This window comes from Gossypium raimondii, chromosome 10 (assembly GCF_025698545.1).
Source record: "Gossypium raimondii isolate GPD5lz chromosome 10, ASM2569854v1, whole genome shotgun sequence".
Lineage (NCBI taxonomy): Eukaryota > Viridiplantae > Streptophyta > Magnoliopsida > Malvales > Malvaceae > Gossypium > Gossypium raimondii.
In genome coordinates this window covers 22,401,111-22,424,528 of record NC_068574.1, presented here as the reverse complement: position 1 = coordinate 22,424,528, position 23,418 = coordinate 22,401,111, and the positions used below count along the sequence as shown (strand labels likewise).

Genomic DNA, 23,418 nt, shown 5'->3' with positions numbered 1-23,418 from the left:
CTATTATTAATTTAAAATTTTATAAGAAATAAATGAAAATTTTAGAATAAGATAAAATATTTAAAATTAAAAATAAAATGTAAAAAATATTTTTAAAATTTAAAATATAGCATTAACTTTTAAAATTATCAATGGTGAACAAATTAAATTCTATTAAATTATGATAACTTTGGTAAAGTATTAACTATCTTTTAATTTAGAATTTTGAAGAAACAATGCTTCAGTGTTAATTCATCACTCTCCAGTCCACATAGCTAGAATCTACTTCTTTTTTCTCTTTTATGATTTTACCCAATAATACTCTTCAATTTCCAATAAAATTATAAAATAGCATTTCATATTCACCCCAGCTCCGAATTTATCTCTATTCTTCCTTTTACCACTTTCCTAAATTTTAAGGCTTAAAGGGTCTAGAGAGCCTTGAACTTTTCCAAAAATATCAATTAAGTCCCTCAAGGAAAAAACGCACTTAATTAAACCTTCGAATCTTAAAATTTTCATCAACTAAGCCCTTTGACAAGGGGCAAAAGAGAGCCTAGCCCCTCTTAAAATAGAAAATTTTCTATTTAGGCCCTTTAAAATTTTAAATTAGTAAATGTAAAATTGTATTTTGGGCCCCTAAAAATAATAAAAATATGATTTAATCCTTTAAAAATTATAAAGATATGAGCTATTAAAATGGTTAAATTGTATTTTTACTATTGTAAAAGTTACAATTTAATTTCGCTTCCTAAAAAAATTTTCTAGCTTCGCCCCTACCTTTGACCGTTAAATTGTTAAAGCGTGACGTTTGTTATTTTTAAAATTTTGAATTATTTCGATCACATGTCATGTTAAGATTATGCCATGAATATTAACCCGAGTATTATATTTTTCGTTATTGAAAAAGATAGATCAATAAACATGATCATTTTTATAATGTATTTATAAAGGATTTCTCAAAATTGGTGAAGGGGGCAAAGGATGGAAAATTGAAAAATAAAATTATTTGCAATTGAAATAAAATTTCTCTCTCTCTCTCTCTCTTTTTAATATAAATAATTTGGAGAATGAGAGAGAAAATAAAATTACCCTCATAGTCACTCTCTTGTGGGACTAATAAAGCTTGTTGAAGTGTGCTACACCTTCATAGTTTTTTTATAATACAATTTTCTTTTAGTTGTGGAAAGAGTTTCTGGAACAATAAAAATGCGAAGATGTTATCGTATATTTAAAAAGGTATAATGATTTTTTCGGCCCTTTAATTTTGTAGAAAGAGTTATTTTAGTCTTTTATTTAATTTTTTTATCTTTTCTAGCTATTGAACTCATATTTTTTGTCAAATCACCTCAAAATAGATGAAAAAGTTAATATTTGTTAACCTTACTGACATAGCATACACATGCATTGTCATGTCAACATTTAATTAATTTTTAAAATTTTAAAAAATTAATTAAATGTTTATGAGCAATCCACATGGTAATCTACGTGTATGTCACCGTCAGCAAAATTAAAAGAAAAGTTAAGTTTTCCATCCATTTGGGGTTTGATAAAAAAAACGCAAGTTTAAGGACTAAAACAATGAAAATTTAAATGAAAGGCTAAAATCATTTTTTTAATAAAGTTAGAGGGTCAAATAAGTTATTATGAATTAATAAGAAATGGAAGGCCTTTGAACTGAAAATAAGCGGGTCAAAAAATAAAGGGATTAGAAATGATATTATAGTATAAGGATTAAATACAATAAAATGCGTATTACAAGGACCTTTTATAGAGTTTAACCTTTTAATTTTTATATCATTTCGTTTTCTCGTCTTCTTCCCCCTTCATTCTTATTCTTCACCGTCTGTTAACGGAATCGCTCTTAATTCGAGTGAGTTTAATCTTTCATTTTTTTTCACAAATTTTTTTAAAAATAGCATTTTCTGTGTGCTGTTTTCTTGAATTAATAATTAAAAAACACAACCCTAGAAATTTTACATTTTTTTTACGTATTTTCACATGCTCAATTTCGAATTTCCTTTTGTCGTCAGGCAGCTTTTTTTTTTCTTTATTCTATTTTTAATTATTTTATATCCTAGAATATTATGAAAATTTTAGCATAAATATAACTTTACCTTAATGGAGTTTATATGTGAAAGCCTTTTTTTTTTTTTTTGAGGTATTAAATCTTACTTTTGAAGAGGAATATTATTGATGCAATTATTTATTCATTATGTTTTAGAGTTTGTTGTATGCTAGTAGTGCCCATGATTGCAGTTTTCTTGATGCTGACGGAAATGGATCATAACCAAATAGCAGCTATCAATTTAGTGTTGAAATAAACTTCTTCCTTAGTTATGTGATTTGTATCATCTGAAATCTGAATGGTGGCTCTATGTCTTACTGTTTTAACTTTTTTACAAGAGCGTCTGACTGTGTTTTACCCGAACATTATGTATAGCAATATCTCCAAAATGAAAAAGGAGGAAGTGGGGGAGGGTGATTGTAGGTGAGACATTCGACTGCTTATCATCGATGTTTGTTATGTGATTTGTATTATCTGAGCGGTGGCTCAATGCCTTACCGTTTTACCTTTTTTTTGCAAGGGTGTCGACTGTTGTTTTACCAAACATTATGTCTAGCAATACCTCCAAAATGGAAAAGAGGAAGTGGGCAGGATGATTATAGTTGAGACATTCAATTCCTCATTGATAATGTTTGTTAGTTATGTGATTTGTATCATCTAAGTGGTGGCTCTAAGTCTTACTGTTTTAACCTTTACTAGGGTGTCGACTGTGTTTTACCCGAATATTATGTCTAGCAATATCTCCAAATTGGAAAAGAGGAAGTGGGTGGGGATGGTTGTAGTTGAGGCATTTGATTCCTTATCATCGATATTGGTTCATTTCATTCTTATGCATGTTAGATGATTTATTTCTTTAATTAGTCCCGTTTTCTTTTCTTATGTATATTTGAATATTTGTGCTTTAAGCATGCAATTTCCTACTAATCACTAACTACTTGTTTATGTTGGTGGGATGTCTTATTTTGGTTTTTATTTAACCAATCTGTGTGCATCAGTGGGTGAACATGTGGATGATGTTGATGGTAGACTAGAAGATTCAACTGTGGATGAATCGAATGTGCATGACTACGACACAATTCAGGAACCTTATGTGGGTATGATATTTGAATCAGAAGGGGCTGCCAAAACGTTTTATGATGATTATGCAAGACAAGTAGGATTCTTGACTCGTGTTCTATCTTCACATAAGTCAGAGTGTGATGGGTTACTCTTCTCTCGTGGACTTGGATGTAGAGGTTACCGTGATGGTCAGACCAAAGTTGAACTTCAGAAGCAAGATAAGCAACAAGAAAGCTGCTCAGCAATGATTCATTTAAGGAGGGACAAGAGCGGGAGATGGGTGATCAAGAAATTCGCGAGGGACCATAATCATCCTTTGGTGATTCAGTTAGGAGAAAGCCGCAGAACACTTGTAAGCTTTTAAATCCTTGGTTAATTACTTGTGAAATGAAAAAGCATGGGACAGAATTTCTTTATATTACATTGTATTTTTTATCCATTGAGCAGGTAAATTTTTAGCATTTTGTCTTTAGAAATATCTATTTATGAGCCTTCCGGAACAAATTTGATCACAATCATTTGAGAGAAGTTTTATTGTTCTTTACTATTGGACTGATAGTTTTCTTGTTTTTGTGGGTTAGAAATTCACCAATAATTTATACAGAAAGGATCACTGTTACTTGTTTATCATCAGGGTGCTTGTTTACTGTCATTATGTCTCGTTTTAGAGCTCTCCTTTTCCCAACTGACATATTTCTTACCATTTCCTTCCTAGTTGTATAAGACTCAACTCTCCTCATTGGCTTGTTCTGTATGATATATGTAGTTCTTTTCTCGTAAGATTACGTAGATTGTCTTATCCGTGTTCTTCTACTTCTTTTCATCATGTCTTGATACTTTATCTGTTTCGGCTGGAGGCATTTAGTTGGATGAGTGTAGTACCAAAGTGGCAGTGCATAAAATTGATACTGTCAGTTAGTTCTTTCCAGGTGATAAGGGACCTAAAGGTTCCATTTGTGTATCTGCTACCATAGGAGGGTGTTTTTTAAATTTTAACTCTTTCAGAAACCTTGAGCAAAAACAACTCTGACAGGTTTAAAAAACTTAAGTTTTAGGATTCTTGGACTATTGTAACACAAAAATGTAGTTCATTTCTTGGAGCAATAGTTGATTTATATGATTAGATATTTATTTGACGATGAACTTTTATTGCACTTGTTGTCAGTCGTGCAGTTAAAGACCCTCTCTTTTATGAAGACATTGAAATTCAGCTGATATTTTTCTTGAAATCCCTGTTTTATTTGAAAATAAAAAACAATGATTCTGATTACCTCGTTCAAGCATATAATTTTGAAGGAAATTTTGAGATTTCATTGATGATTAAATTATGAAATAAGAGACAGAAAAGTAAATAAGGAAAAAACACGACAGAATGTGTTTAGGACGAGTGTGTACCGGTAGAAGTCCACATTAGTGTTTAGACTGTGTTTCATAGTACCGTTATCAATTCAATGTGGTTTATAGCAATATCAAATGTACAAGTTTAAGTTACTCAATTCTGTAGTAAATGAGCTTAATTGCACCTTTGACTGTAGTACAGGGACTGCTGAGATGCTTTGATGCAGAATAAATTGCTACTTAAATTTCTTGATCAATCAAGTTTTAACATATCATATTATGCTTAGTTGGGAGATGATTGGTTTCATGATATCATCAAATTCATATCATCTTACTGGCACTGACAAGTCTGCCTCGTTTCTTTGTTCTGATTATTATTGTTTTCTTATGAATTATAGGATGAGGAGAAGGATAAGAAAATCCAGGAACTAACTGCAGAATTGCGGGTTAAGAAGCGATTAAGTGCATCATATCGCGAGCAGCTACTAGCAGTTGTGAAAGAAGTTGAAGATCACAACTATAACTTATCAATGAAAGTTCAAAGAACTTTGGACAATTTGAAAAAACTTGATGCTGAAGCCAAGGAGATTTTAAGTGGTAGATAGCTTCCTCTCTTTTTTTTTCCCTCTATGCCTAATTGTGTTTCTTTATTTAGTTATCTCTAGTTGTTTTATCAGTTTGGTGGTAGAAAAGCTAGTGTATCAGAGAAAATACACATGGAAAATGGAATTGATGTATCTTTATTTTATATAAAGAAGGCCTATATTACTCGAACTTATGAGAATGTTTCTAGTAGTGTTATGTTCAGTTTACCATGTATTTGGAGTCGTTTTCAGCGTTTATTAACATTTTAACCGTGTTCGGATACGTGGAAAAAAAAAACTATGTTCCACTGAGAACCACCCAACCAAATGAAATAATAATATTATTTAATTTTTTATACTTTATATTATGTGTATATAAAAGTGTTATTTTTTTACAATAACTTTTATACTTTATGTTATATGTATTAATTTTAAAAGAAACTTTCACTGTGATTTTTTATATATAATTGTCGAACTTCAATCCATCCCGATATATGTGTGGGGATATAGTGTGTAGTTGTAATTTTTCGAATAAATAAATTTAATAAAATTTCATTATTATTTGTATATCTTTGTACATTAAGCAAAATGTACAAGTAAATATTAATTTATCGATTCTTAACGTATAATTGATATTAAGTTACATTATGTGGATGAACTATTATGTGAGAAGACAACTTATATTAGCAAGTAGTGTACATGGTTTGTGGTCTGATGAATCACAATTGAGAAAATCGATTCAAGGAACGTTACGTTATCTATGAAATCTAATTGGGGAGATATTTTTTCTTTGGAATCGAAGCAATGAATCCTAGAAGATATAGACATAGGTGTGATTTTCTAGACTAACAATATATTAAACAAGACCCAAGTTAAATTTATCGTAGATTTGTTTATATATTTATTTACTTGCGACGTTTATAATGTGGCTTACCTCAATCTTGAATAAGTGTTCGACTGTGTTTGTATGACTCATATACTTTGATGTATTGGAAGCATGAGTTTAATTGGTAATAGTGCTGAAAGTTGGCACGTTGGATATACGACTTTTGCATGGCACATTTTATTTACAGAAGTGAAATTCATAACTCGAAAAAAGGTAAATGATATCCTCTCATAAATATTACATGGTTGATGAAAAAGTAACATGACCATGGGTCATTTCTTTCGACAAATTATTTAATTATTATACGTTAGTAATTGACTTTTTCATGAAAAATATGTATTAGTTACCATGAGATAAAATAAAATCATATTGGGTCAATGGATTTAACCCAAACGAATTAAGAATGACTTATGAGGGTAACACACCTATGAAAATATCATTGGATGAGCATAAATTGCTTTTGTAATGATATATAGTGGGAGAATCCAATCATGATACTTTTAATAGATTTACTCTATGGTTAAATAATGTTATAATTAATAGACGAAGAGTCGAAACTTAATTATAAATTATTTGAGTCCCTAATTGTATATGCTCAATTTATCCTCCGTTAGCTCAACATAACCCTTTATAAATTGCATTTGAATCGATATAATGAATGAATGATAATGACAAATTAGAGAAATAAATCGTATATATCACTATCCACAGTGAATGCGTTTTTCGTTATAAACAAAGAGATGACTTAAAGATTAAATTAATTTTTAAATTATTATTTAATTGATTATAATTAAATAATTGAAGTTCAAAAGAAATTTAAATAATTAGTCATAACAGTTTTGTTGAGCAAAACAATTAAATTTATTTACTCAAATTTTGATACATTAGAATCATGACTTTAATGAAATTAAAATTAAGGTGAGGAAATAATTTAACTGAGTGAACAAATTAAATTTATTTTAATTAAATAAATAATATTTTTAGAATAAAAATTGTTTATTGGGTCCAATAAATTATATGAAATAGTTAAAAACCCATATATATAATTTAAAGTGAGATGAGCAACGAGTCTAGAGTTCTAGAAGGGGTGTGTTGCCCACACTATGTAGGGTGGATTTGGATGGGCGATTGGGTGCGGTGCGGTGCGTTTAGCTTATTTTTTGTCTCACGCTACAGTATCGCTACAGTATCTAATCTCACCGCCACCGCTGTTTTTACACTAATCGCAAGTAAACGCACCGCCCATCCAAACTCACCCGTAGTCTTGAAGGGTTCCGTATTTTCTATTAATATATATATATATATATATATATATATATATTTACTTCTTGTTAAGCCAAAACTCTTGTGTTTTTCTCTGTAAAAATAGATTATGGACTAGATCAAAATATACCACAATAAGCATTGTTACCATGTTTTATTGGGATATCTATTTTTTTTTAGAGAGATCAATTTAGGTTCTAGCCCATAGAGAGAAATTAATTTTCCCCACAGGAAAATAAATAAGTTTTCATTGTGTGGGATTGACTTGTGTATTAAGAACACACTCTCTAAATAAAATGAGGGTTTAAGAATAGCGGAGAAAATCGTGTCGGTAAAAAATCCATAAACAACCAAATCCACTCCGCTTAAAAATGCAGGTAGTAAAGGTTTATTATTATACATAACACAAAAATTCGATGAAAAAGAATTTAATGTTCTACTCTGCACCAAAATCGTTTTTCTAAACTCAATTTTTTTAGCAATAGTAACCTTAAATTTTACCGAAACTTATCCATATTTTAAAATATAATTATTTTTATTAAATATTAATTATATATTTTATTAAATTTATATATTTTATATTATTAAATTTATAAACATAAATAGCTTAATATATTTTTAATATTTACATTATAATATAATACAATATATTTAATTCTTTATGTGTTATAAATTACATACATATGTAGAAATTAAGTGAAAAATAATATAGTACAAACTTGAAAATTGGTTGGGCCATGTTGGGATTAAGTTTGAACATTAAAACTTAAATCCGATCCATATTTTAAATGAATTTATTTTTTGTTTAAGTTCATTTTTCAATCCTAATATTTTTGTTGAAATCCTTCAAATTTTAGACGGCTTTTCAAGTTTGGACGGATAACCCAACATTTAAATAGGTCTATCTAATTTTAACTCTTTTTAATTATATAATACTTGTTATATGATATATATATATATATATATATATATATATATATATATATATATATGCCACATCCCAAAAATCAGGTTAGAAGAAATTGGATTGGTGAAACCAATAGTGGTCACGTCTTAATTTTGAGTTATGATTGTGAAAATTTTGTAAAGTGAATTGATTTTGTTCAGTGGCTAAGTGTAGAATTTGTGTGTGAGAGGTTTTGTATTTAAATCCTTTCTCTTGAATTTTTAGTAATTTTGTTGTAACCCCTATCCTTCATCATTTGGCATAAATAATATTTTCGCTCAACTAATAATAAGAATGAGCATATTGATTTAGTGGTATCTTATATTATATAAATATTTGATTCTTTTTCTGTATATTTTTATTTTTCTTATGGGATTGATTTTTTTTATCATTATTTCAAATTTCAACTTCTCTTTGGCCGTCTATCTACTCTTGCACCCTTTCCATATCAATTTAAATCCCTTCAAATCCTTGCCACTTTGTTCTGCTCCCTCAATTATTTTTGACTATTTTATCAATAAAGGCCCATTTTTTACTTTATTTACGAAAATGGGCCACTTTTTTATTATTTACCGGAATGGGTAGAAAACTCCAAAACGCGTCCACGTAGGAGCATTTTAGGGGAAGATTCCAGCAAAACGCGTCCTTAAGGGAACGATTTTTCCATGTTAGCACAAAACGCGCTACCGTGGCAAAATCGCTCTCTCATGGACGTGTTTTAGCCCGTTTTTTACCAAAGGTTTAAAATTTTGACCGTTGGGAGGTCCAACGATAAAAAAAAAAAAACTATAAAATCCCCTCTTATTTTTTTCACACAACATTTCTTCTAAATTTCTCAAAAAAGCTCTCAAATTTCTCTCTAAATTTCTCAAAGCTCTCTTTAATTAATTATTTCTTTTAATTTTTTTAAATTAGTATTAATTTTTTTATAATTTCAAAAATATTTGATCGTGTTAGCAATGGTTGGAGAATTAATTCGTCTCGATCATAAACATATCTTCGTCGAACAAATAAAAATGGTAAGGGCTAATTTCAATTTTTGAATATTATTTAATATTTTTTTTCATTTATGTAATTTTAGCGGTGTGCATAAATCGGGTAAAACCGAAAAAATTCAGTTAACCGACCAAATTCGATTAATTGGTCGGTTAACCAAATTTTTTCAGTCGGGGGTCGGTTAATTTTTTTATGATTTTTCGGTTAACGGTTAATTCGGTTCGAAACCGGTCGGTTAACCGAATTTTTTCGATTTAACTGAAAAAATTAATAAATAAAATTATCCAACCCAACCCAATTACCCAACCCAATAAAACTAAAACTAAAGTCTACCAAATTACTTAACCCAATAAAACTAAAACTAAAGTCTACCCAATTACCAACCCAATAAAAATAAAACTAAAGTCTAACTCTAAGTCTCTACCCAATTACACTTTTTTTTTTTAGGTTTAATGCAAATGAAGATTTTTTGGAGAGAAGAAATGCATATAAATAGAGAATATTAAAAATTTACATTTCAATTATGTGTTAATTTCAAGACTTATGTAATGTTTTTAATTATGTAGTGATTCAAAGTCTTATGTAATGTTTTTAATTATGTAGTGATTCAATTCGGGTAATTCGGTTAATTTTTAACCAAAAATAAAAACCATACAATTTTCGGTTAATTCGGTTAACCGACCTAATTAACCGAAAAAATTTCGGTTCGGTTAATAATTTTTTTTAAATTTTGGTTCGGTTAACGGTTAAAAATTTTGGAAGGTCGGTTAATTCGGTTATAGCTATTTCGGGTCGGTTAACCGAATGCACACCCCTATGTAATTTTAATTATTTTTCATTTTATAATTTTTTATAACAGCCTGTAGACCGGGTGTTCCAATGTTATATTTGTAATATATCTGATCCTCCATCACCGTTGATAGAGAATTACTTTAGGGAAGCGAGTTTTTGGCAATATAGACCGGGGGTGCAAGTTGGACCCGAAACTCATCAGTACGTTCATAGAGAGGTGGAGACCCGAGACGCAAACATTCCATCTTCCATGCGGAGAGTGTACCATCACTTTGGAGGACGTGCAGTTACAATTAAGATTGCCGGTGGATGGGTCCGTACTCACCAAGTCCGTTCAATCTGCTGATTGGAAAGCCATATGCTACGATATTTTGGGTACGATTCCAGATAATATTTACGGAGGTTGGATCGAGATGGGCTGGTTACGAGACATATTTTCGGAGCTAGGGAATGATTCGACTGAAGTAGAAAGAATACGATATGTTCAGGCATACATCCTTGAGATCATTGGAGGTTATCTGATGCCAGACTTGTCAGGTGGCTACTGAAACTTGTTGATTTTAGAGCAGTTGGCGAACTTAGTTGGGGGTCTACCGTGTTGGAAACATTGTACCTAGAGATGTAAATGGGCAACGCCACCAAATAAAGCCAAAATGGAAGGTTGCCTATTACTACTACAATCATGGGTTTGGTTTCGCTTTCAATTTTTACGTCCTCGAGTGAACCGCCCATATATATTCCTACTCATAACGAGGTAAAATTTATATTAGATTTTACAATTATTACATAGATTTAAAATATAGTTTTATACTAAAAATTTATTTAATTAGGTGGAACTATTCGGCGAGTTATGTTGGAATACCTACCGCTTTTGAAGATATACGTCTTCTATTAGACTAACGGTCGGAAGCATATGTAATTATTAAATAAATCATATATACATAACATAGTTGTTTCATATTTAGTATTTAGTATTATGTATATAACTAATATATTTATCACGTTCATATAGTTTCAATGGACACCATACGATGATCTGGCAATATGGGTAGTAATTCTGGATGAATTTTTTTAAAATCCGAACATTTGACATGTTAAGGTCCCATTGGTCAACTATACTATTCTCGAGATGCACCAGACAGATAGAGTGTTGCAATAATTTAGATTACGACAGCCGATTCCTGTGACACCTGAGGTGCTTGATGATGAGCACAAAATCGACTTACGGTAATCGAATATAAATTGGCCATTATTTTTCTTGAAATATATCAAAATTTGGGAAAATCAATATGATCATATACCTACTCGCTAACCGATTATCATTCCAGAGTTAGCGTGCGCGCTGAATTATATATCATGGTTTAGGATTCATAGTAAGCCATATTTGCTCTCGAAAGAGCAGAGGCGTTAGAAAATCTATGTCAAAAGGGAATGACAGGGCTTTTTAAATCCAATGAGAAGGGATGACGGCACAGGCCCATCAAAAGCACCCACACAATCATCGGGCCCAACGCCTCAAGTGACGACACCCATATCACAACCTTTTCAGATTATGCCAGGTGAGTATCCTAGCCCTTATATGTATCCTAACCCTTATATGTTTCCTTTTCTCAGTCTGATGCCAGGTTGGAATGTATGGCCTTGTGTATCTCCTTTCTTGATGATTCTAACTCAACTGATGATATATATGCCATCATCGCAGGAGGGATCGCACGAGGCATCGTCGGGGATTTCATTTCATTTCTAATCCCTATTGCCTTAGGATTCAAACACCTCCGCAGTGGGTGATGCAAACACCTCCGCATTATTTATTCTACAAGGTAGGTCATCCTCCCAACACCTACAACCAGAACAACCACAACCTCCGCCGGAGCAACCCAACCCTCGCTGAAAGTTGAACCAAGAAGGAATCCAGCGCATAACCGTCGACCACCCCTATGTGGAACTAATTCTGACCGGTACATACATTGATTTTTTAAATATATTTGTACAAACTATTTTTATATTGTTTCATTTAATAAAACAAAAGTTATTTTGAATATTTTAATAGTAAATTATTTTTATATTTTGTCCTATTTAATAAAATAGAAGTTTTTTTGAATAAGGCAATAGAAATAATGCAACATAATTTCATTTAAGCAATTATCAACTATTTCGATTTGGATATACTCGAATTGTATGACCTGGGTTCTTACACCATCTGCACAACTTTTGTTGGTTCGTTCTTTCCTGGATATCCATATTATCACGTATTCTACTCGAGCAAGGTTGACCTTTTGGTTTGCAACGCAATTCTCTATCCGGTAACAACTTAAACGGAGTAAGCGATATAATCGACCACTTACGTTCATCTGAGACCGGTGGAATACGTGTCTCCACACATTATACATGTATTCTATTTTGTACACTTCGTCAACATAGCTCATGGAATCTAAACGGAAATTCTGACAAGCTGCAATTGCATGAGCGCATGGATAACAAAGCGCGTGAAACGTCTCACAGTCGCAAGTCTAATTTCTCAAGTGTACACGATATTGTACGCCGGTAATACTTTGGTTCGGTTTGCCGGTAATACCATAGGTTGTTGCGATCGTGGCACACTATGTGCATGGTGTTGGCCCGCGCATTCTCCTTGTTAATTTCTTGCAATACCTTCCGACACCATACATGGCCTCCCTACATTTGGCCTTTATAACTCGCTGTTCGCTTTGGAAATAGTGTCGCCAAATAGAAATGTGTTTCTCACACAACCGAGGTTATCAGCAAATGATGCGTTTCTTTTAGAACAAAATTTATGCATTCAGCCAAGTTTAAGGTCATATGACCATATCGTAGGCCGCTGTCGTATGCTTGTGTCCACTGATCAAAAGAGATGTTACAGAGGTAGTCTGCGCCTTGATTGTTAATTGATCGTAAAATCGCCAACATCTCATGAAAACGATCTTTATTGATCTCGTACCCTATCAATATAAGTTGATAGCGAAAATCACATACCACTCTTCCATTCAAAATAAATTGAATTTTACAAACGAAATTATATTAATAGAGATTAAATACCCATGTTGGTCACTTGTCGTCGTTCAGCGGTAGATCCGATATTACTCATAGTAGTTGGACGCAACGTGTCTTAGACAATATCGATGGTGTGTGCAATCTTATAGGCTTTCCTGTCGCTCAATTGCGACTAGTATTCCAGTGCTTCAATCCAATATAACGTAGATATCAGGTTGGGGGCAGACATGCCTCCTTAACCAAGAAAGAAAGAAAATCCCAGTCATCACCTGACCCCCCCGATGTTATTGCAGACAAAATTGGAAGGATTTTCCCACCGCCATCCTATGCCACAGCTAGCAATAACTGATGAGTATATCTACCATACATAAAGGTAGTGTCAATTTATACCAATGGTTTGCAGTACACAAATGCGTCTCGACATTGCTTAAAGCTCTAGAACAGACGCTTGAACACTTGGCATCCACGGAGGAAGCGGTTGTTGTAGTACGCAGGGCCCGTTTCAAGGTCTGTTATGCAACCTGAGATGTACCTCTCTAGCACCTGACATCACTGCCACACCTCATTATATGAAGCGTCCTACCCACAATGCATATTTTCCAATGCCTTCTGCTTAGCTATCTAAGCCATGCGATAAGAGGGCGTGTTCCTCAATTGGCTACAAATATTGGCAATTAAGACCGACATAGAAGTCCTAGGATCTACCTTCACAATCAGTAGTATTAAGTTAGCTATCATATCTGAATCCATCTTGGGGTGATCTTGTGAAACACCTGTCAACGAAGTACGTTAAATAATGCAACATTAAGTAATAACAATATTATTCAAAAACCCTAAACACCCAGTGATACTGTACCGATAACATAGGTATGTGGACCTTTGTACTTTTTTATCTCTCACAAGCCTGTCTTTTTCCTAACCAAAGCCATGATTTTCCATGAATATGTATCGTATTGCACTGTACACTTGGCCTCAAACTTCTCAGATTTAGATTTAATTATGTAGTAGTTAACCCCGTTCATAATGTTATGTTGTTTCAATGCACCAAGAAAACTATCCTTACTGGAAAACTCCTTACCAACTTCCAGTTCACCTGAATCCAATGACGAACTTATACGGTCATGCCTTCTATGTGGTAGATCTGAAAACTCCAACGCATCATCTGCCGATAGATTGACAATGTGCATGTGGGCTAGAGGCGAGTATGCCTTGAATCGCGGATCTTCTTCTTCTTCATCTGAACCCCCTTCACCATCTTCAGGTTCGGTTGAAATAAGCTCTGGTTCAGAAAATAATGCAACTTCTTCACTATCGGGGCCGGGCTCTTGAGGTGGATCCACATTGGACTCATCATCCGACCTATCATCATCTACAACGTACGAGGTTCCCTCTCCGGTGGATGTCGTAGGGAGTTAATCATCCCTTATTGTAGACGTTTCATAACGTCCCCAATCAAATGTGGATTGCCAACCACTAGAAGTTGATGTCATTCCCTAGTACGTATTTTCAGCATCGAACATCGACCCACCGAGGTGTATGTCCCATCTACTAACCGAGTGTTGTGCAGGAGTTGTGTATTCCATACTACCACCAAACATGGGCTCTTTCATGTTTTGCCTCCCACTAATGAAGTGTCGGGTAGGGGTCGTGTATTCCTCTCGATCAATAGTAGATGTTGAAGTTGCAAATGTTTCATTTGGCGATGAAAATTGTACATATAACTTAAGATATGGTGATCTACTAGCGAGATGAGTTTTCATCATCGCATCCAAGCTACGACCACATTTGATATCAAATGAGTCATATGTCACGAGATCAACCGAAGCATAAAATCGATACTTAATAGACGAAACTCTCATTGGCGTTGTTCTGAAGATTTTGCGCCTAAGTCTTTTACGAAATTTGGCTCATTTATAGCCTAAGGCCAAACAGGAGCTACTGTAGAAAAATAACTACGTGAGAGCTTTTTTCAGTAATTTTACTGACAGTGCATCCTGCTTGAAGTGTTTTTGCATTATCTTTTCAGAACCGTCTTCTCAAAATTAATTTTTCTGAAACTACTGTAGAAAAAAAACAAAATCCTTCTTGTCAATATAAACCCCTCTAAACCCTTAACCTAAACCCTTTTTCAAAAACCGTAAAAGCTAAACACAAAAATTATTTTAAAAAAACTAAACCCTAATTTAATTAATTTATTTAAAATCCCTAAAACTTAATTTAATTAATTTATTTAAAACCCTTAAAACCTAATTTAATTAGTTTTTTTAAAAAACTCTACACCCTAATTTATTTTCTAAAATTCTTAAACCCTAAATAAACAAAACCCTAAATTATTTTAACAAAACACTAACACTACAACCCTAAAATCCTAAACTCACAAACCCTAGGCACTAAACATGTAGATAGCCCTAACCCTAGAAAAACACGGGCTAAAACGCGTCCGTGATGGTGCGATTTTGCCACGTCAGCAAAGTGCATCCACGTCAGCGCGTTTTGTGCTGAAATGGCAAAATCACTCCCTCAGGGACTCGTTTTGCTGGAATTTCCCCCTAAAACGCTTCTACGTGGACGCGTTTTGGAGTTTTAGGCTCATTCCGGTAAATAATGAAAAAAATGATCCATTTTTGTAAATAAAGTTGGAAATGGGCCTTTATTGGTAAAATGATCATTATTTTTGCTCCAAATACCATCATCGACTACTTTCCACCACTGCTTATATCAGCTGCGAACAATTGTCTTAATTTATAGATGCACATTAAAGCTGGTGCTTTAATTGTTATTTCTCTAATGGAATTGATGCAATACTTAGTCTTATTTTCAAAGATTATTAAGTTTCATTTGATTAGAATTAGTTGGAAAATGTGGGGTTAACTTATAATTGAATTTATTTAGTTTAAGATTCATTGATTTATTCTTGTAATTTTGTTTATTTTCATTTGTTGTCAAAGGGTAAATTATGAATTAGAGTTACTATCGATACTCGTATAATGAAGGTGATTGAAATTTCATTGAGATTTGTAAGTATGTGTTGTAAAAAAAGAAAAGAACTAAGATTGATGCACGATTAATATGGTTGAATCACATTATGAATTTGTGACTTAGGATCGAATACTTGTTATTTTAGTTATATTTCAATTGTTTGCTTTAAATATTTAAAGAAAAAGCTATTTTACTAATTGACCTTCTTTAACGGAGTTGATATTGTCACCACATTCACTCATGTTTAATTTATGTTCATACAAGATAAAGTTCCTAGATTGACTATTATTGCATCTTGGGATTATTAGCTCCACTTACACTATGTTTAGGATTAAAATTATATTCAATGACATGAAACTGATAATTTCGAATGTGAAGCTTGTTGTGGATTAATTGCTTCTCAACTACAAACACTAAGAAATTTGCTTCTATTTAGAAGATTTTCTTCTCCCATTCAAAACTCACATTTTTTTAAATGAAAATGGTATGGGAAGATAGCTTTATTGTGCTTGTGTAGTTCACAAGGTTCAACTTCAACAAACGAAGATTTTTGACCACCCAAAATTGCAGGATGGTTTTGGAGAAGATTGTGAGCCGGTAGATTTTTCGGCGAACTAAATTCCCTTTTTAAGTCGTTGTTTCGTTCAAGGGATCTGGAATTGCGAGTGTTGAATCAACATAAAAAACTGAGCAGGTGTGTAACGGAAAACTCGAAAAACAGTGAATGGCGAAAAACTGAAATGCATTCTGTCGACGTCACACGACCGTGTGTGTCACATGGGCTCGTTTAATTGGGATGTGTGGGCCACACGACCATGTGTGAGGACATGCGTCGGGCCATGTGGACCACATGAGTTGGCCAATTGGGCCGCCACACGGGCATGCAAGCTCATTTTGAAAATTTTCGTCTAGGCCCATTTTGACCCGTAATACGTAATTAGACTCTCCGTAGGCTTCATACTGCATAAATAAGGCGTGAAAACATGTTATTTGTTAATATGCTACCGTAGGTGATATGATTAAGATATGTGAATTAAGTACGCATGAACTGACTATTGTTAATTTTGATTACATGTTTTTGTTTTGCTATGTTTGTTATGACCATATGATATATGGATATGTTAATCTATATTTATCTAAATCTGCTTTATGACCACGCACATGATGTTATGACGAAACTAATTTGCTTCTGTTGGGTTTGTGATATATCTATCTACAACTTATGTAATTATATGCTTATTGGTTTCTGCTAAAAATATGAATGCATGTTCAACATACTTATCATTCTGTTTCTGTATTTGCATGTCATGTCATATTGCACGTGGTTGGAATAATATGGTATGGAGGAAGTTCCGACAATTTAATGTTTGCACTATTTGGTGGTTTAATCACATACTTCTGTCTGGCAACTTATCTGCAATATGGTGGCTTGACTACATATATTTGATCTGATAGTTTTAACTGCAACTCGGTGGCATCGTCCACAATTATATGTTGGTGTGATTTAGTTGGATGAGTTATAGGGAACTAATTTGGTGTGTAACGGAATTGGATAGGAAATTTTCTGAAAAAGTTGCATTATGATTTTTTGAAAAATATCGCATTGACATAACCATACATTCTCAATTCTGTTTAACTGATCGTTATGAAAATTCTCCATGATACTCTGATTTGTATATTGTGTAATGTTTGATCTCTGATTGAGTTTTGTTATACATTGAGCTTTATAGCTCACCTCTTTGTTTTATCTCTGACTTTTCAGGTAATCTTTGAGTTTAGGATCGGACAACGTGCGGGAACTCAGATTGTATATCGGTTAATAAAATAAGATAGTTTACATTTCTTTTAATTATTTTGGACTGTAAATTTGTTTTAGACTTTGTTTTTTTTTGTTTTTATTCATTAGTTGATTTTTGAGTATTTTAATATGAAACTGCAAAATCACATGGATTAATAATTTAAAATTAAAAGTCTGAAAATTTTTCGTTGCAAAATTAAGTAACCCGTAATTGTTTTTTTGTAAATAAACAAATAGTTTTAATGAATGTTTGCCTTAAAGTTGGAAATGATTTGTCAAAATTATTACTTTCAAAACACGATTTTGATTTCAAATTCTAGGTTTTAGATAAGTGATTCAATTTAAGTTTTTTAAACATTTGTGAAAATTTTGCCAAATTTAATGCTTTCGAACCTCACACTAAGTTTAATTAAATCAAAAGTTTTTTAAAATAAGTTAATGTAATTTCTCAATATCTAGTCTTAACATCTAGGTCGGGTTTGGGGTGTTATATATAAAATAAATATAAAAAAATTGATAAATCAAAAGTTAATTGTTTGATTTAATTGAAAAATAAATTCAAAATTCAATCTATTAAACTAATATAAAGCAATATTCAATTATTTATACTTTTATGTTGTATAAATTAAAAGTATTATGGTGAATTAATTTAAATTTTTATTACAATTTATTTTTAGTTTTAATTCTTCTACCAATAATATATAATAAAAAATAAAATTACAAATTACAATTAAATATGGGCTCAATGTGTAATTATTATATATAAATTTTAATTTTGAATAATTTTATGGATAAAATTTGATTTAATTTAATTTTTATAAATTATTAATATGATTATTGATATAATATCATTTTAAATTTACGATTTTATATACACATAATTATATATATCAAATATAAAAACTATTAAATTAAAATTTGAAATATACATTTTATGATGAAAATCACGTAGGGACACAGATGGGTCTGTGTTTGTTTCGGGAACAAAATCGATCTTGATTGTGAATTATGGTATCTTAAATGATGAAAATCAAGCGTAGGCTGATTTCGACCCCTACTCATATCTGATGTCCAGATTTGGTTTAAGATAGCTCAACACACATAGGTGTTGACATTGTTTAACATTTAATTGAAAAAAAAAAAAACACCTTAAAAATCCCACCCATTTAGTTAACACTGATCTGTTTGTTTTAATGGTGGCTGACAGCCATTGAAATTGAAGTCTGCAGCTGTTCTTCTCTAAACGATTTTCATTGAAACTCTCATATTTACCAGAAAAAGGTAAATGGCTGTCATTTACTTCCTCTAATTCCCTTTTTATCTGAACTATTGCTTGCTGTGTTTATGTTATTTGAACGATTAAACATTGATATGTTGAAGGAAAAAAAAAACCCCACCCAAGGTTTGGGACGCTAAGGCAGAAAGTTGATAGATTTTGGGTTTCTTTTGTATTCTTTATATAGTAATTAGAATTACAAAATCAAGCATTTTTTTCTCCATTTTTCTTTGAAATTCTGAGCTTTTATATCTGCAAATGTAGGAAATTTTATGTAATTTGATGTTTGTTGGGTAATTAGAGGCATGAGCTTTTGCTATTTAGAGCAAATTACTGAAATTAGTAAGAGCTACTGTGTAATTCCATTTTCTGGATAAATCTAGTCTTGTTGATTGTTAATCACTGCTAGCCATTGCTTCTTTTCTCGATGGAAAAATTGGATTGTTCAATGATTCTGGGCTTTCTGGGTTTTTTTTTTCTTAATTTGGATTGATCTTGACTTTTTGATAACATTGTGATAGCTTTGTGATGGCTAGCACCTCAAATCCGGAGCTTAACACTAGCCGAAACTATCGACAATGGCTGACCGAAACATTTGATGGCCATGAAATGCTTGATGATGAGTTGTCAGATAGTAATCTGGACGGAAATGGTAATTTGATCAACCCATTGGATCAACATTTTCCTATGACTATGGAACATAGAGAACCATACATTGGTATGGAGTTTGAGTCAGCTGAGGATGCTAGGGAGTTTTATGAGATGTATGGTCGGCGTATGGGATTCACCATTCGGAATAATCGCACTCGTCGATCTCTTAAGGATAATTCGATAATTGGCCGAGAGTTTGTTTGCTCGAAAGAAGGTTTTCGTGCAGAGAAATATACGAAGAAAGAAACCCGAGTTTTCACATCGCGGCCTGCCACAAGAGAGGGATGTAATGCAATGCTGAGGATAGCAGCAAAAGATGGGGGAAAATGGGTTATCTATGGTTTTGTTAAAGAACATAATCATGTACTGAATCCAAGCAAAATACCTCCTCGACGGTCACATCGAATTGCGTTCTGTGAGGTATGTTAGTGCAAGTATTTTAGTTGAATGATTCCTAGAGATGTTAGCAACTTGTTCTTTCAGATAACTTTACTTGTCTTTTACAGCCAATATAAATGAAAAATTGGCACGCTTTTAAACTGATTTGCTGATATTACACTATAGATGCATAAGTTTAGGAACCTTTTGAATGTAAGAAATTATGGAGAATATCTGCCATGTATAAGCTTGTATTAGGCTTATGCAACAGTGTTTACTTTTGATTCAAGCAGAAGAAGATAAAAGGTGAAGAGATATGTTATGGTCCCGGGTTATGGATCAAGTTACAAATCGAGAAATAGGAAATTAGCAGAGATTAGCAGGCATAAGAGAGAGTGAATGATCTAGGAAAGAACTAGAAGAGCACTGACTAATCTACTAAAAGTTTGAAATTAGTTTTTGCTTATATAAATTTGACAGAGGTTAGAAATCAATCATTGAAGCAGTTTGGGCATTAGCTGCATTACTGAAATGTTTTTATGACATTGTCATTACTCAATCCGATCAATTGACGAAAGAATATTTTGGACATTAGTTGGGGACAATCAGCTATTCTATAGGGTCATAACTGCTGTTATATGATGTGCCTTTTTGTCTGAGGTTTTATTATGGTAACCCAACAATTCTGCAATTCAGATATTTTCTCGATTTGGCCATTTAATTTATGGCTAAGCTTCCTGGAATTACGTCCTCTTGGAACAGGCCATGCGTACATGCTAACTGGATTCCTTTATAAATGTAACTCGACGCTATGCCCTTATATGCATTAGCTGCTGTTTACAGGATGAAAAGGATCTTAAAATTCGAGAACTGTCCACGGAGCTGCATCATGAGAAAAAGAAATCGGCTGCTTACCAAGAGCAGCTTCAGATGGTTTTAAATTATATCGAAGAGCACACTCAGCGGTTATCCTTAAAAGTTAATTTGGTATCCAACAATCTGAGAGAGCTTGAATATGAAGACTAAGACTAAGCTCATTTTCTAAGGTGAGCCTCCTTCTTTTGAGCTACTTCGCTCGAATTGCTATTTACTTTGATTTAATGGTCTTTGTCCACCTATGTTGATCCAACTCTTTGTTTTTCTTGAATGCCTATTCTGATATTCATGTCCACCTCATATCTGGATATGAATGGGAATGTGATGCTCCAAAACCCTCCAAATACTTGAAAAGTTTGGGGGAAAGAATGAACATATGTCCTACACATATCTGCATCCATGACTCATGTCGAAGTCCAAATAACATAGCTGTCTATGGTATCTGTTTTATGCAACTGAAACAATAGCTCATGTTTATAAACTCTTTTGGATACTTTATAAAAGATCAAAAAAGGGAAAAGGAAAGGTGATATTTAGTTTCATTGTATAGTTTCCAGGCTAAGTTATGTTTCAGCCATTCTTCTTCTCTGTAATTGCTTAATCAGAGAGAATGTCCTCTAAACATTTATCTATGGCTGACTAAGTTATGATGCTGAAACTTTTCACTCCTTTTCAGTTGATTCTCTAACTGTGGAAATTGTTATTGAAGCGATCAGTTAATTGTATCAGTGAATGCAGAGATGATATCTATGTGCATCTTGATTTAAAATAACAACCTCCACCTTACTCTTTGGTGGAAGAAAAATCTGTTGTTGATGGTTGTTAATATTTTGTGTCCTCCAAGTTGCTTGATGACTGATTGCAGCCCTAATTTGGTCATCATATTGTATATGCCTGGCAGTTGGAAGAATAGTCTTTGTTAATGCAAACATCTATATTCATCTTTTCTTCCATTGTTTATTTATTCCTTAGCATGTGCCATGTACCCAACACATATTCAGGGAACCCTTTGAATACATGAAAAAAATTAAATATATTTGTCTTGGACATATTTGCTGCATCTGACACTCCCACCTGAGTCTTAAGTACTATAGAATATCTTCACAACTCACAAGTTTCTCTCACAACAGAAATGCAATAAAACAAAGGTTCACATATGCTATAAGTCCATGTTGTTTGTAAATTTAGAATTTAACCCTTATACTTTTTATTTTTAAGAATTTTGTCTTTCTACTTTTTTAGATTTCAAAGTTCAATGTCATTATTTTTAGTTACATTGTTACCAAGTGAAAATTTTTTGAATGCCAAAATGTCATACTAACAAAATTAATAAAAAAAGTGTTAATAATTGGACTTGAATTGTGAAATTTGAAAAGTAAAAGAATTAAATTATTGGAAATAGAAATATACGGATTAAATTTTAAATTTGTGAATAGTAAAAGATGTATGGCATGTTTTAATAGAAGTTTTTGAGAAATAAACAATAATAAACTAATATCACAAAATTTATAAATTTTTCATCATATAATAAATTACAATATTGTAGATAAAAAATATTTTAGAATGGAAGAGCATAAATTCGAGAGCTCAAAGTAGGTTGTGAAGTGACTTAAATTAATTAAATGATGTACCATTTTGGAATAGGTATTGGCTTCATTTTTATTTTTTCTAAACCCTTCCACTACAACATTCAAAAAAGAAAAGACCCTTCCAATATCGAATATAATTAGTTTTATGCTATTTTTCTCGATAAATCATTTTCAAAATGCTTGAATAGTGGAAGTGAAAAAAACAGTTATTAACTCTTTTGAATGGTGTCTACTGGGTTAATTTAACCTTGAATAACCAGATAGGACTGACTGATACACCACTCTATCCATGAAGCTGTTGGTTTGTTACTTACTGATATAAATGGCTTAGGGATTCAATGTTTGATCTCCATTTAGATGTGTTTTTCTTCCCTTTTTCGAAAAAAAGAATAATTAATATGTGTGATCGAAACTATCTATATTGAATATCAATTTGAAAAGAAAAAAAATTAGATATTGTTATATCCTTCCGCGTAGTGGACTTGTGTACCTCCTAACCTCAATATCTCTGAGTATGACCATTCATTCTCGATTTATAGAGTCAAACACTTGGACTTAAGAGTGAATATTGTCTTGATGTGAATACACTTCCAAGGCAATAAGGAGTATATTTAGACTTAACTATCTCGTACTGATAAAATCTCATGATTATTCATTACACATTTAACAGGGCTAAATGTATATCTTGATACGTCATATCAACGAACAAGAGAATCTCTCCTATAAATACTGGAAGAATAATGAACAGGGGATTAATGTTTCAATACCTAAAGTTATTCCAAGCATTTGTCTTCTTAATCAACCTATGTTCTTGTCCTTATTCCGACTCTTAATCTCTCCAGGTGAACCGATCTCCATAGGATTGCTTTATCCTCCTTTATTATTGTACGTTGTATCAACATATACTAATTTGAATATTGGAATCCAATTTAAGTACGAAAAGTATAT

At 32.4% G+C, this 23,418-nt stretch overlaps 2 protein-coding genes across 4 annotated transcripts; both read left to right on the top strand.

Moving 5' to 3' along the window:
• Window positions 1-1,747: 1,747 nt before the first annotated feature.
• On the top strand, window positions 1,748-5,218 carry LOC105777283 (protein FAR1-RELATED SEQUENCE 5). Its single transcript, XM_052621683.1, has 3 exons — window positions 1,748-1,852; window positions 3,043-3,458; window positions 4,843-5,218. Coding segments are annotated over exons 1-3 (624 nt in total). The 5' UTR covers window positions 1,748-1,851; the 3' UTR covers window positions 5,050-5,218.
• A 13,446-nt stretch (window positions 5,219-18,664) lies between these two features.
• Window positions 18,665-21,941, top strand: LOC105777282 (protein FAR1-RELATED SEQUENCE 5). Of its 3 annotated transcripts, none has more exons than XM_012600455.2 (4): window positions 18,665-18,981; window positions 19,498-20,047; window positions 20,849-21,051; window positions 21,237-21,941. In XM_012600455.2, the coding sequence occupies exons 2-3, from the start codon at window positions 19,505-19,507 to the stop codon at window positions 21,029-21,031; spliced, it is 726 nt and encodes a 241-aa protein (XP_012455909.1). In that variant the 5' UTR covers window positions 18,665-18,981; window positions 19,498-19,504; the 3' UTR covers window positions 21,032-21,051; window positions 21,237-21,941. The 3 variants fall into 3 exon arrangements, with proteins under 3 accessions (XP_012455909.1, XP_012455907.1, XP_012455905.1); XM_012600453.2 differs by having other exon boundaries at window positions 18,666-18,981; window positions 21,558-21,941; XM_012600451.2 differs by having other exon boundaries at window positions 18,666-18,981; window positions 20,849-21,941.
• Window positions 21,942-23,418: the final 1,477 nt, after the last annotated feature.